The 15,668-nt window shown below is 47.6% G+C and overlaps 1 protein-coding gene across 2 annotated transcripts in view; it reads right to left on the minus strand.

The window, feature by feature from the left end:
* LAMA3 (laminin subunit alpha 3) overlaps positions 1-15,668 on the minus strand; it is a 256,090-nt gene that overhangs the window by 226,395 nt on the left and 14,027 nt on the right. For both annotated transcript variants that reach the window (XM_008261146.5, XM_051851337.3), the window contains exon 2: positions 8,456-8,608. In XM_008261146.5, the coding sequence (XP_008259368.3) occupies positions 8,456-8,608 (153 nt within the window). The remainder of the gene's footprint in view (positions 1-8,455; positions 8,609-15,668) is intronic.

Below are 15,668 nucleotides of genomic sequence, written 5' to 3' on the forward strand. Positions count from 1 at the left end.
CACAGTCAACACAGACACAATCGGCCCGTGGACTGCATTCCTGCGGCGTGCGAGACACCACTCCAAGAGCTTCTGCTGTCCAGTCTAGGCACTCCTGCCAGCAGCCCCACAAGGCTGGTGCTGGATTCAAGTCTGTATCTCAGATGAAGAAATCAGCCCTGCACGGTATCACACGACTGGAGAGCTGTGGGGCCAGTGATTCCCAGGGAACCAGCCCGAGCCGGCAATGGAGTTATGCTCTCCTGAATCTCACAGAAGGAAGTAGAAATCACTCACTCTCTAGGCAGAAGCAGATGCAGCATTTTAAGAGCTCTGTTACTTTGGGGCCAGAGCCGTGGCTCACTTGGTTAATCCTCCGCCTGCGGCGCCAGCATCCCATATGGGCAATGGGTTCTAGTCCTGGTTGCTCCTCTTCCAGTCCAGCACTCTGCTGTGGCCCAGGAGGGCAGTGGAGGATGGCCCAAGTGCTTGGGCTCCTGCACCCACATGGGAGACCAGGAGGAAGCACCTGGCTCCTGGCTTCAGCCTGGCCTAGCCCAAGCTGTTGCAGGCACCTGGGGAGTGAATCAGTAAATGGAAGATCTGTCTGTTTGTCTCTCTCTCTCTCCCTTTCTCCCTCTCTCTCATCAATCTGCTTTTCAAGCAAGTAAATCTCTAAAAATAAAACCAAAAAATCATACTCTTGGGGAGACCACAAGTTGCATTAAGGCTATAAATGTCTTTTGCAGATGATTTTTCTGCTGCTCCTCAGGATTCCAGTGGGACATGCTCTCTCTTGCCCCTGCCCTACTCTCCCTTTCACCTCAAGGGACCAGCAGATCCCTGCCACACCCCCCACACGCTTTCTCATATACCCCACCCTAGGGGAGGAAGTCCACAGGGTGAGGACTGGATTCTTGGATTCTGCAGGAAGTCCAGGATGTGGATGTAGATCCCATGGCTGTTCCTTCCTCGCCCCAGGGGACAGGTCTCCCTCGGGGAGTGTTCACATCCAACCAGGAGCCCAAGAAGAGACAAATGGTCCCATGGAATATTCCAATGATTCTCCTTTTAGAAACTTGACATCCACATTTTATTTTAGATACAAAAATGAACTCATTACACTTGGCCAGATGATATGAAAGCCTCCTGTAAGACATTATGTTCTTGTTCTATAGCCTGAAACTAATGAATAATATATAACCCAATGACCCTGAACAACCCGGGGAATACCGAGACTCTAGTGAGTCACGGCCCTGTCCGATATTTGCCACCTTGAAAGGTGGAAGCTGACTTTCAAGATCAACTCCTGAAGGTAACGCTATTATTTGTCAAACTGTGTTGGCCAAGGAAAATATCAATGCATCCCACCAATCAGTCCAAAAGGAGATGAAGAAACAACCCCTTCTTGGCAACATAAGCTGTCAAATTGACTGCGGCACAGTAAATCCGATTCTAGCTCTCAATAGGTGAAGAAAAGGATTCGGTCATAACAAGCTTATAATCTGTATTTTATTTCCCAATCATGCATCAAAATTCACACCCTCTAACTCTAAGGTCTTAATGTTAATATTAAATAATAAAATCTAACTTCTCAATGACATCCTGATAGTTAATTCCAGCAAAGGAAAGAAAACACAGATCTTACCAATGAGGCATAAAATATGAATCTTGCAAGACACAGCTTGTGAAACTCATATTGCTCCAACATGAAAAAGGAAAGACATGTCTTAGTCATCTGACATATTTATATTGCTTTTCCTGTCTCTATATTCTTGTCAAATATTTTCTATGGTGTAATATATAATATTGTCTAGGGGTCAGCATTGCGGCATAACAGGTTAAGCCACCATCTGCAGCACTGGCATCCAATATGGGTGCCAATTCAAATCCTGGCTGCTCCTCTTCCAATCCAGCTCCTTGCTAATGCACCTGGGAGGGGCAGTGGAAGATGACCCAAGGCTTTAGCACCTACACCCATGTAGGAGAACTGGAAGAAGGCCTTGGCTCATGGGTTTGCCATTGTGGCCATTTGGGGAGTGAACCAGCAGATGAAAGATCTTTCTCTCTATGTCTGCCTATCTCTCTCTAACTCTCCCTTTTATATAAATAAATAAATTTTTAAAATATTTTCTAGAGAGAGACAGTTTAATGTTTATTGCAGCTCAATTCACAATAGCTAAGACCTGGAATCAACCTAAATGCCCATCAACAATAGACTGGATAAAGAAGTTATGGGACATGTATTCTATAGAATACTATACAGCAGTAAAAAACAATGAAATCCAGTCATCTGCAACAAAATGGAGGAATCTGGAAAAAATCATGCTGGCCGGCGCTGCGGCTCACTAGGCTAATCCCCCGCCTTTGTGGCACCGTCACACCGGGTTCTAGTCCCAGTCGGGGCGCCGGATTCTGTCCCGGTTGCCCCTCTTCCAAGCCAGCTCTCTGCTGTGCCAGGGAGTGCAGTGGAGGATAGCCCAAGTCCTTGGGCCCTGCACCCCATGGGAGACCAGGATAAGTACCTGGCTCCCGCCATCAGATCAGCGCGGTGCGCTAGCTGCAGCGCGCCGGCCGCAGCAGCCATTGGAGGGTGAACCAATGGCAAAGGAAGACCTTTCTCTCTGTCTTTCTCTCTCACTGTCCACTCTGCCTGTCAAATAAAAAATAAAAAAAAGAAACGTGTCTGGGGATTCCAATTCAATCCCATCAAGGTGGCATGGTACCAATGCCATCTCACTAGTCCAAGTGATCAATTTCAGTTCACAACTGATCATAATGATAGGTCTAAGATTCAAAGGGATCACATAACCAAGACTAGTGTCTGCTCATACTAACTGATAGAATTCAAAAGGGAGAGAACAATCCAACAGGGGAAGCGGGATATACAGCAGACTCATAGAAGGGCAGATGTCCCAAACAGCACTCTGGCCTCAGAATCAGCCCTTAAGCATTTGGATCTGGCTGAAGAACCCATGAGAGTATTATAGGCATGGAAAGCCAAGACACTCTGGAAAAAAAAAAAAAAAAGAAAAAAGAAAGAAAGAAAATAAAATGACCTAAATGAAAGATCTCTGTGAGTGAGATCCCAGTAGAAAGAACGGGCCATCAAATCAAAGGAGGTACCTTTCTTTGAAGGGAGGAGATAACTTCCACTCTGACTATGGCCTTGTCTAAATAAGATCGGAGTCGGCGAACTCAAAAGGCTTCCATAGCCTTGGCAACTCATGACAAGAGCCTAGGGAGATTACTGATGCCATAAACAAGAGTGTCAATTTGTTAAGTCAACAACAGGAGTCACTGTGCACTTACTCCTCATGTAGGATCTCTATCCTTAATGTGTTGTTCAATGTGAATTAATGCTATAACTCAAACAGTATTTTACACTTTATGTTTTTGTGTGGGTGTAAACCATTAAAATCTTTACTAATATATACTAAATTGATTTCCTGTTTATAAAGATAATTGAAAATGAATCTTAATGTGAATGGAATGGGAGAGGGAGTGGGAGATGGGAGGGTTGCAGGTGGGAGGGAAGTTATGGGGGGGAGGAAGCCATTATAATCCATAAGCTGTACTTTGGAAATTTATATTTATTAAAATAAAGTGAAAAAAATAAATAAAATATTTTCTAGAAACCCAAAAGTTGTGTTCCATTCTTTTAATAAGTTCTTACTGAAGTTTATTTTATTAAATAAATATTATTACCAAGGCCCAAAAGAGATTTTAAAATGAAGCAGTTGACTCATTTAAACCTGATACAATTCTGTGAGGCGGCACAATCATCTCTAAAATGACGACACTGAGGCAGAGCTGTTAAATACAGATAGGGCCTCCTCAGTGAGGAGGGTGAGTGACACACGGGCTCCTAGTGAGGAAGGGCAGTGACACACGGGCTCCTAGTGAGGGAGGGCAGTGACACACGGGCTCCTAGTGAGGGAGGGGAGTGACACATGGGCTCCTAGTGAGGGAGGGCAGTGACACACGGGCTCCTAGTGAGGGAGGGGAGTGACACACGGGCTCCTAGTGAGGGAGGGGAGTGACACACGGGCTAAGTGAGGGAGGGGAGAGACACACGGGCTCCTAGTGAGGGAGGGAGTGACACACGGGCTCCTAGTGAGGGAGGGGAGAGACACACGGGCTCCTAGTGAGTGAGGGAGGTGAGTGACACACGGGCTCCTAGTGAGTGAGGGAGGGGAGAGACACACGGGCTCCTAGTGAGGGAGGGGAGAGACACACGGGCTCCTAGTGAGTGAGGGAGGGGAGAGACACACGGGCTCCTAGTGAGGGAGGGAGTGACACACGGGCTCCTAGTGAGGGAGGGGAGAGACACACGGGCTCCTAGTGAGGGAGGGCAGTGACACACGGGCTCCTAGTGAGGGAGGGCAGTGACACACGGGCTCCTAGTGAGGGAGGGGAGAGACACACGGGCTCCTAGTGAGGGAGGGAGGGCAGTGACACACGGGCTCCTAGTGAGGGAGGGAGGGGAGTGACACACGGGCTCCTAGTGAGGGAGGGGAGAGACACACGGGCTCCTAGTGAGGGAGGGAGGGGAGTGACACACGGGCTCCTAGTGAGGGAGGGGAGTGACACACGGGCTCCTAGTGAGGGAGGGAGTGACACACGGGCTCCTAGTGAGGGAGGGCAGTGACACACGGGCTCCTAGTGAGGGAGGGGAGTGACACACGGGCTCCTAGTGAGGGAGGGAGTGACACACGGGCTCCTAGTGAGGGAGGGGAGAGACACACGGGCTCCTAGTGAGGGAGGGAGTGACACACGGGCTCCTAGTGAGGGAGGGAGGGGAGAGACACACGGGCTCCTAGTGAGGGAGGGGAGTGACACACGGGCTCCTAGTGAGGGAGGGGAGAGACACACGGGCTCCTAGTGAGGGAGGGGAGAGACACACGGGCTCCTAGTGAGGGAGGGGAGAGACACACGGGCTCCTAGTGAGGGAGGGAGGGGAGTGACACACGGGCTCCTAGTGAGGGAGGGGAGAGACACACGGGCTCCTAGTGAGGGAGGGGAGTGACACACGGGCTCCTAGTGAGGGAGGGGAGTGACACACGGGCTCCTAGTGAGGGAGGGGAGAGACACACGGGCTCCTAGTGAGGGAGGGGAGAGACACACGGGCTCCTAGTGAGGGAGGGAGGGGAGTGACACACGGGCTCCTAGTGAGGGAGGGGAGAGACACACGGGCTCCTAGTGAGGGAGGGGAGTGACACACGGGCTCCTAGTGAGGGAGGGGAGAGACACACGGGCTCCTAGTGAGGGAGGGGAGTGACACACGGGCTCCTAGTGAGGGAGGGGAGAGACACACGGGCTCCTAGTGAGGGAGGGGAGAGACACACGGGCTCCTAGTGAGGGAGGGGAGTGACACACGGGCTCCTAGTGAGGGAGGGGAGAGACACACGGGCTCCTAGTGAGGGAGGGGAGAGACACACGGGCTCCTAGTGAGGGAGGGGAGAGACACACGGGCTCCTAGTGAGGGAGGGAGGGGAGAGACACACGGGCTCCTAGTGAGGGAGGGGAGAGACACACGGGCTCCTAGTGAGGGAGGGGAGTGACACACGGGCTCCTAGTGAGGGAGGGGAGAGACACACGGGCTCCTAGTGAGGGAGGGGAGTGACACACGGGCTCTTAGTGAGGGAGGGGAGAGACACACGGGCTCCTAGTGAGTGAGGGAGGGGAGAGACACACGGGCTCCTAGTGAGGGAGGGGAGAGACACACGGGCTCCTAGTGAGGGAGGGGAGAGACACACGGGCTCCTAGTGAGTGAGGGAGGGGAGTGACACACGGGCTCTTAGTGAGGGAGGGGAGTGACACACGGGCTCCTAGTGAGCAGTGTCATTAGCACTGGTCCCGGCCAGCTCACTGCAGTCCCACAGCCTCAGTCCGCTCACAGGCTCACAGAGCAGCCCTGGACTGGGTCAGTGAGGATGTGCTGGATCCCGTCGTCATGAATATGCATGCAATAGTGTCTGCCCTCAACCAGCTAGTCACTAAATTGTTCCCATGTTGGTGCTTTATGAGTTTAACTACGTTAATTATGGGCTTTTCAGTACATCAAATGAATGCTATAAAAACTAGATTTATAAAAAATAGCTTAAAGGAAAAAAGAGTAAGTCCAGCAGGCATTGGGATATTTACCATGGATCGTTTTGAGTGTTTAAAATTCCCTGGTGGCTTCCTCTAATGTGCTCTGTGGGAGACAGTGATGATGGCCAAGCCGTTTGGGCTCTGTCACCCACAGAGGAAACCCAGACTGAGTTCTTGGATCCTGGCTTTGACCTAACTCAGTCCCAGCTGTTGCAAACATTTGGGCAGTGAACCAGCAGATGGGAGAACTCTGTGTCTTCCTTTCAAATAAATTAAATAAATAAAATTAAAAGTCCCTCTTAACTATAGAAACCCTCAGTTAATAAGTGATACAACAAGTAAATTGTGGTTATTACAGGATACATCTACTGAATTAATGTTAGAGGTTAGCTATCAGATGGACACGACTAATTCATGGTTGGGGGCCAGTGCTGTGGCATAGCAGGTAAAGCCGCCACCTGCAGTGCTGGCATCCCACATGGGTGCCAGTTTGAGTCCCAGCTGCTCCAGTTCCCATCCAGTGCTCTGCTATGGCCTGGGAAAGCAGTGGAAGATGGTCCAAGTCCTTGGGCCCCTGCACCTGTTTGGGAAACCCCAAAGAAGCCTGGCTTCGGATCGGCACAGCTCCAGCCATTGCAGCCATCTGGGGAGTGAACCAGCGGATGGAAAACAACTCTCTCTCTCTCTCTCTCTCTCTCTCTCTCTCTCTATCTCTCTCTCTCTCTATCTCTTTCTGCCTCTCTGTAACTCTGCCTTTCAAATCAAATAAATAAATCTCTTTTAAAAAAAAAAAAGACTAATTCATGGTTGAAATGGGAGTTGAAGTCTTTTTTTTTAAGATTTATTTATTTATTTGAAAGTCAGAGTTACATAGAGAGAGAAGGAAAGGCAGAGAGAGAGAGAGAGAGGTCTTCCATCCACTGGTTCATTCCCTAGTTGGCTGCAATGACCAGAACTGTGCCAATCTGAAGCCAGGAGCCAGAAGCTTCCTCCAGGTTTTCCATGTGGGTGCGGGGGCCCAAGGACCTGGGCCATCTTCCACTGCTTTCCCAGGCCATAGCAGAGAGCTGGATTGGAAGTGGAGCAGCTGGAACTTGAACCGGCCACACTGGGATGCCACACCGCAGGCTGCGGCCTTACCTGCCATGCCACAGTGAAGGCCCCAGGAGTTGGAGTCTTTTGAACCATAACGGATGCCTCTGAATTACAACAGGTGTTGACTGATGGTGAAAGTATTCTATGGCTGTATGCACCAAGAGGTAGTCATCCCAAGGGTCTTCTCAGCTTTTCTCAAGAGGACAGACCTGAAGCCTAGCTGGTCAAACAAGGCCCAAACTATGGCTGTCAGTGGTCCTAAAAAGTCAGAGTTTCCAGGAAAAGGAACGCCATGACCTATCTCTGTCACACACAAGCTCACAGCATTATTCACAATAACCAGCGGGTGGAAGCAACCCAAGTGTGCATCAGTGTATGAATGGATACACGATGTGATCTATGGAATATTACCCAGCCTTGAAAAGGCAGAAAATTCTGACACACACTACAACAGGGATGAACTGTGAAAATATGTGACTGAATGAAGTAAGCTGCAAAAAGACATTCTATGGTTCTGCTTCTATGAGGTCCTCAGTCATCATTTAACAGTATATAGGGCCGGCTCCACGGCTCAATAGGCTAATCCTCCACCTGCAGCGCTGGCACACCGGGTTCTAGTCCCGGTCGGGGCACCGGATTCTGTCCCGGTTGCCCCTCTTCCAGTCCAGCTCTCTGCTGTGGCCCAGGAAGGCAGTGGAGAATGGCCCAAGTGCTTGAGCCCTGCACCCCATGGGAGACCAGGAGAAGCATCTGGCTCCTGCCTTAGGTGGAGGGTGAACCAACAGCAAAAGGAAGACCTTTCTGTCTCTCTCTCTCACTGTCCACTCTGCCTGTCAAAAAAAAAAAAAAAAAAAAAAAAAAAAACCAGTATAAAACAGTATATAGGGAACGGGTTTAATGGATACAGAGTTGCAGTTTTATGAGTTGAAAACAGAGTGGCTGATGCTCCTGTATAAGAACTGAATGTACTTAATGCCACCAAACTATACACTTCAAAATGTTAAGACAATAAATCATGTTATATGCATTTGACCATAATTAAAAATAGTAGCAAAATATTTTTGCCAGTGAACTGTTAGAACAAGGAAGGGAATCTGCATTGGGACATGCATTTTTCTGCATTTTAATGGAGACAAACATTAATGTAACAGGTTTCACACCATTGGAGAATTAAAACTGAAGTCTGTTGTTGCAATGGTTCTTGTTAACTCAGAAATCACCATGGCAATAGAGATGCACACGAATGCCCCCCAACCCTGACCCTCTGGTTAAAAGCATGACTCACCTGGCCCAGGTCCAGGGTGAGGTTGACTCTGTTGTACTGTGTGCCCGAGGAGAGAGGGGGGCTCTGCCACCAGCGCTCAGACCCATCGATTGCATTGGTGGCCGGGTGTGCCTTCCTGGGGTCCTCCGAATTGCAGTAGTCGCAGAACTGGCCCTGGTGGAAAAAGTTCTTTCTTTATTTTCAAGTAAGTTCTTCTTTCTTTTTTTTTTCTCCAATTGTATAGGGATATCTGTGGTTTTCTTTGACAAATTATAGTGTGCTAGTCATTTTTTTTCTTAACAATATAGTAAAAATGGAAACCGAACAAAGGCTATTTCATAGCTCAGAGATGTCAGCTGTTGAAATTCATTATCATGTATTCCGAAGACAGCAGGAAGGGCTTTCTCTTTCATTTCATTGTAAGCCTCCTCATCTGCTTAGTGTGTTTCTAGGATACAAATTATACTCCTAGGCCGGCGCCGCAGCTCACTAGGCTAATCCTCCGCCTAGCGGCGCCAGCACACCGGGTTCTAGTCCCGGTTGGGGCGCCGGATTCTGTCCCAGTTGCCCCTCTTCCAGGCCAGCTCTCTGCTGTGGCCAGGGAGTGCAGTGGAGGATGGCCCAGGTGCTTGGGCCCTGCACCCCATGGGAGACCAGGAAAAGCACCTGGCTCCTGGCTCCTGCCATCGGATCAGCGCGGTGCGCTGGCCGCAGTGCGCCGACCACGGCGGCCATTGGAGGGTGAACCAATGGCAAAGGAAGACCTTTCTCTCTGTCTCTCTCTCTCACTGTCCACTCTGCCTGTCCAAAAAAAAAAAAAAATTATACTCCTAACTATGTTCTTCTTGGCCCATACAACACTTCGAGAGGAGCCTGCAGTGTTGGGGATCAGAGATGTTTTCATTTTACTCTACAAATCCTCCTCTGTGCAGTGCTGCCAGAGGCACTGGGGTGCCAAAGGGGAGCTTGGCTCCAGCAATAGTGGAGATGTTCAGGTCACAGATGACCCTAGGAAGGTGGGGCCTGGGCCAGAAAACACAGTGCTAGGGTGGGAGGTGGTGGATATCCCAGGGTGGAAGCCACAGCGTTCCAGCTACTGGAGGGGATGGGCAGGACTCTGGTCAGGGGCAGTGAGCAGCAAATGGGGAAGACACTTCAGGTGGGGCCGCTAGCCATGCGCACAGGTGCAGAGGTCAGCTGGCCCAGTCTGACATAAGTATGGACAGACAAGGCTTGGCACGTAAAGGAGGGAGATGTGGCTGGCTGCAAACTCCAGACTGAGATGGTGACAATTAATTCAGGAGGTAAGTGGAGATCCATTTTTACCTGGAGTAAATACCTGGTTACTATTACCATGTCCAACTCCTTTCAACTCTTTTTTTTTTTTTTTTTTTTGGTAGGCAGATTTTTTTGACTCTGGCTTTTGGTTTGTAGACATTTACCACCTGAAAAACTGAACCTAGGGCTTTCTTCTAGGTTGAATATCTTTGAACTGAATCAAAGGCTCATGCTTCCCCAGGGATGGACTTCACATACTGAACTGCTCTGCTCCCAAACCAAACACCTTGGGGCACAGCCACCCCATTAGAGGTGAACAAAGAAGCAAACATAACCCACAGACTCTCCTAAAAAAGTACTGTGACAAAGGGGCAGCTCTGGCCCTGGCCAGCATTTAAAAATCCATTCCTAAATGTTCAAAGATACATTCAGAGGTCAGCTTTGTGGCACAAAGGTTAAGTTGCTGCTTGCAATGCCAGCATCCCATATAGGAGTGCCCATTAGAGTCCCAGCGGCTCTGCTTCCAATGCAGCTTCCTGTTAATGTACCTGGGGAGGTACATGACGATGACCGGAGCAATTGAGTCCCTGCCACCCACATGAGAGATAAAGAAAGAGTTGTAGGCTCCTGGCTTCCACGTGGATCAGCCCTTGCAGCCATCTGGGAGTAAATCAGTGGATGGAAGATTCTCTCTCTCTTTCACTCTGAGAAAGAAAGAAAAAGAAAGAAAAAGAAAGAAAAAGAAAGAAAGGAAGGAAGGAAGGAAGGAAGAAGGAAAGAAAGGGAGGGAGGGAGGGAGGGAGGAAGAAAGAAAGGAAGGAAGAAAGAAAGAGAGGAAGGAAGGAAGGAAGGAAGGAAGGGAGGGAGGGAGGGAGGAAGGAAGAAAGAAAGGAAGGAAGAAAGAAAGGAAGAAATGAAGAAAGAAAGGAAGGAAGGAAGAAAGAAAGGAAGAAAGAAAAGAAAGGAAGGAAGGAAGAAAGGAAGAAATGAAGAAAGAAAGGGAGGAAGGAAGAAAGAAAGGAAGAAAGAAAAGAAAGGAAGGAAGGAAGGAAGAAAGAAAGGAAGGAAGAAAGAAAGAGAGAAAGAAAGGAAGGTAGGAAGGAAGGAAGGAAGGGAGAAAGAAAGAGAAAGAAAGAGAGAGAGAGAAAGAGAGAGAAAGAAAGAAAGAGAGAGAGAGAGAGAGAAGGGAAGGAAAGAAGGAAGGCAGGCAGAGAAGGAAGAAAGGAGGGAGGCAGAGAAGGAGGAAGGGAGGGAGGGAGGGAAATTCAATCCTGGTATACAACTGAAAGAAGTGTGACCAAATGTTTTCATCTCCTATGCAACTGGCAGTTCTTCCCTGCATGGCGAGCTTTTGTGTAGATGGCTCCCAGTTGACCCCAATGAGGACACTTATGTAACCCAGAAGCTGCACCTTGGGACCGTGTGGCCCATCATTCACAAGGTCAGGGACCACGTGGTTCCTGCTCTTCATTCTGTCACTTCACCCAACACACTGCCTTGGCACACAGTAGAAGTTCAACAAAGGAATAATTCCATCAACAATTTAAAAACAACATTGAGTTACTTCTATAAAATGTACTCTTATAGAGGCTTCATTAACAACTTTTTAAGATAGGACATCTAAATATTTGTTATTAGTATGTATTATTCCCTTCAATGACCTTCAATCATTCCTCTTCAATGTGGAAACAGAGAGGTTAGCTCATTTTCTGCAGATCCACAGAACTGATAAATGGTGGAATCAGGATTCCTAGAGACAACACAATAATGACCTGGTGACTTTAGTCCCCTTTCTAGCAGCTCCAGCTCTGCTGATTGGACCTCCAAGAGTATTCAGTAACCTGTATTGCTACCTGTAATCAGTGTTAAGTGGTAGCCTTTAGAGTTTCAGAGCCACGGTTTGAAGGCCTCTTTCACGTAGAACCATTTCATTGTTTCTGTTTGCTTGGGTGTGAACATCCCTTCAAAACTCATGTTGAAATGCAATTGCCATTTTAACATTGCTAAGAGGTAGGACCTGGGGCCAGTGCTGTGGCCAGCACTATGGTAGATTAAGCATCTGCCTGCAACACTGGCATCCCATGGGCACAGGCTGGGATCATGGCTGCTCCACTTCTGATCCAGCTCCCTGCTGATGGCCTAGGAAAGCAGTAGAAGATGGACCAAATGCTTGGGCCCCTCACCCGCATGAGGGACCAAGAATAATTTCCTGGCTCCTGGCTTCGGATTAGCCTAGTGAACCAGCACATGGAAGACCTCTCTCTCTCTCTCTCCCTCTCCCTCTCCCTCTCCTTCTCCCCCTCTCTGTAACTCTGCCTCTCAAGTAAATAAGTAAATCTTTTTTTAAAATTTATTTGACAGGTAGAGTTATAGATAGTGAGAGAAAGAGACAGAGAGAAAGGTCTTCCTTCCGTTGGTTCACTCCCCAAATGGCTGCCACGGCCGGCACTGCACCAATCCGAAGCCAGGAGCCAGGTGCCTCTTGCTGGTCTCCCATGCAGGTGCAGGGCCTAAGCACTTGGGCCATCCTCCACTGCCCTCCCAGGCCACAGCAGAGAGCTGGACTGAAAGAGGAGCAATCGGGACTAGAACCCGCCGCCCAAATGGGATGCCAGCGCAACAGGCGGAAAATTAACCTATTGAGCCATGGCGCTGGCCCCAAATAAATAAATCTTAAACAACAACAAAAAAAGAGGTAGAACCTGTAACAGGTAATTAGGTCTTGAGGCCTCTGCCCTCATGAATGGATTAATGTACTCATTGTCAGTTGGCTTTGTTACTGCAAGAGTAGGTTCCTGATAAGAAACAAGATGATCTCGGCCCCGTTTCTCTGAGTGGTGCATGCTCTCTGGCCCTTCTGCCATGTCACCACAAAGCATGCAGGTGCTTGCCAGATGCCAGCACCAAGCTCTTGGATGTCCCAGCCTCTTCTCTTGATTAGAAATGTCCCAGTTCTGTGGTGCTGTCACAGAGCAGCACACAGCAGGCCAGGACGACAGCACGGCTTCCCTGGCCCTTCCGCTGCCCCCAGGAAAGCACTGGCACCATGGAGCAGATGGGGAGGAACAGGCACCTCCAGGGTGCAAGGCCTAATTACTAACACGTGGATTTTCTTACTTGTAAGCAAGCAACGCTTTGAAAGATGCCACTGAAAAGAAAATAATTGTACAGGGAGGCTGCATCGCCAAGTATGCATGTGTCAACATTGCTACTTGGAAGTTTGATTGATATCTAAGTTAAAGGTGAATTCCTAGCAGAGAACTTTGCCTGGGTAATAAAAATGAGTCAACCTTTCAGTTTATTTCTACATGTCATTGGGGGGAAAAAAAACCTTGACAGTAAAGAATCAATAAAAATAACTTAGCAAATCAATAATGCCATGTTTTTCTAGATTAACTATTTAGGTTATACTTTCTTGTGCCACATAAAATAAGTTCTAACATAGATGCTACATCTTTAAGTAAATATTTAACAAGAAAAATGTATAACATCTCTAAAAAAACTTACTCTAAAAATTAATAATATATGTAAAAATTAATCATTAGAAAATTTAGCTCAAGTAACTCTGTAATGGCCAGGGTAAGAATTTTCTATTGAAATGTTTTTACTAAAATATTCCTTCTCTTTTCTTTCATTTGTTTGACTTTTGAACTTCTAGTGATTTCTACCACAAATCAACTTAGCTAAAGAATTAAAAAGGATCCAATAATACCCTGGAAAAAATAAGACTATAGGACCAGAAGTAAAAGAATTCAGAAAGATGGCTTCTTCAAATGTGAAAAACTAGTGACAAGCATTGTGGCACAGCAGGCTAAGCCATCCCTCGCAACCTCAGCTTCGCTTTTGGGAGAACTGGTTCAAGTCCTGGCTCCTCTGTTTCCAGAACAGCTTCCTGCTAAGGTGCCTGGGGAGGCAGCAGAAGATGGTCCAAGTGCTTCACCCCTGCCACTCCTGTGAGAGACCAGAATGGAGCTCCTAGCTCAGATATGAAACAATATGGATGACTCAGCAATATACTATTAAGTGACAAGCACAATATGCTTTTCATAAAATTAAGATCAACTAAAATGAAAGGAACTTCTTATAAATAAATATACATGTCATAAAAATGATATAAAAAGGAAAGGAAAGAAATAGTTAATGAAGGCTTCAGGATGATGGTTTCCTCAGATTGTGGGACACAGAGGAAATAGGGGTGGAGGGGACCACATAATAGCACAGACTATTGTTAAGGCTTATTTCTGGGGTTGGTAGCAACATTATATGCAAAATACATGCAGGCCATGCAAGGACCCATGAAAAGGGCATGTGATAAACTGAGGGTTATGACTAACCCATAATCCAACTCTGTAGCTGAGGTCCAATATTGGCTAAATAACCATAAATTGTTTAAAAGCTGGACAGAAGCCAATAGAAACCACAGAAGGGTGTGGGGGATACAGTGAGGAAAAGGAGCACTCACACACTGTTGTGTCCAGTTACCCATCCATCTGTGCAACACACCTGTACTGGCCATCTACTCTGTACCAGAGGCTAATCTAGGCAGAACCAAGAACACCAAGAGATAAACAGACAAGGAACTCACTCTAAATTGTCTCCAGGCTATTTTTAACCCACTCCCATGGAAAATAAACAATGTAATGGTTCAGGTAGGGGGAGGAGCAGCTGTTTGCCCTAGTGGTTAAGACTCAGGTTAGATCACCTCTGTCCTACATCAAGGTGCCTGGGTTTGATACATGGCTCCAGCCTCTGACTCCGGTCTCCTGCTATGGAATACCCTGGGAGGCAGTAGATGATGGTTCAAGTGATTGGGTCCCTGCCACCTACATGGGAGACCTAAACTGAGTCTTTGGCTTCCCAGTCTCAGCTCCCTGGTTATTACAGGCAATTGAGAAGTGAAACAGTAGGTAGGAGCTCACTCTCTTGCTCTCTCTCTCTCTCTCTCACTCTCTCTCTTCATCTTTCTCTCTCTCTGCTTTCGAAATAAACAAGAGTGTGGGAGAGGAAGAAAATACAATGGGAAGGGCTAGAAAGACAGCAGATGGGATTGTCCAAATAAACTACTAAACAGCTCAGTTCCACAGTTGAGATAAGCCGAAGCTTGCCCAGAGGTCCCTAGAGCAACCTACACTTTTTCAGAAAGATAGACCTTTTCAGAAAGATAGACCTCTCCTAGCTCCCAAGTTTTGATGATTCTCCTTAACCAGAGAGCTTCTCACATGTGATACTTTGCAAATCAACTTGCAATGTAAATGTTGTATTATTCTAAGAAACTAGAGGTTGGTTATAGCAATGCTCTCTCACATAACTTTTGTTATACTATTTGAACATTCATTCATTTATGCAATTTATCCTAATTGCCTACACTGTGTACAGAATTCTGTTTGAAGCTGGGGTAAAAACACTCTGAGTTGGATCTGCCCCTACAGAAAGTTAGTGGGAGATAAGAGAAATAACTCAGCCACCACACTTTTTCAAAAGGTGCTGGAATGAAGGTAACACAGCAGTGCAGGAGCCCTTGAGAGGCACACAGCACTTTCTTGCTTAATTTCCACAACACTCAGAGCTCTGTATCAAAATATCCCAAACTTGAAGATGAAGAAGCAGGGCTGGTGCTGTGGCACAGCAGGTTAAGCTGCCGCCTACAGCACCAACATCCCAAAAGGACGCCAGTCCTGGCTGTTCCACTTCCAATCCAGCTCCCTATAGATGCACCTTGGGAAGCACAGGAAGATGGGCCAAGTGCCTGGGCCTCTGCATCCATGTGGGAGACCCAGATAAGGCTCCTGGCTCCAGCCTGGCCCAGCCCTGGATGGAAGATATTCACTCTCCCTGTCTCTGTCTCTCTCTCTCTAACTCTTTCAACCAAATAAATGTTTAAAAAAAAAAAAAAAGATGTTGAAGCAAAGTTTCAAAGAGGTAGAAGTGCCTTGCCTCAAGCCACATGGCCAGTACA

Source organism: Oryctolagus cuniculus, chromosome 10, assembly GCF_051225735.1.
Source record: "Oryctolagus cuniculus isolate XC-2025 breed Fujian yellow rabbit chromosome 10, ASM5122573v1, whole genome shotgun sequence".
NCBI classification, from domain to species: Eukaryota; Metazoa; Chordata; class Mammalia; order Lagomorpha; family Leporidae; genus Oryctolagus; species Oryctolagus cuniculus.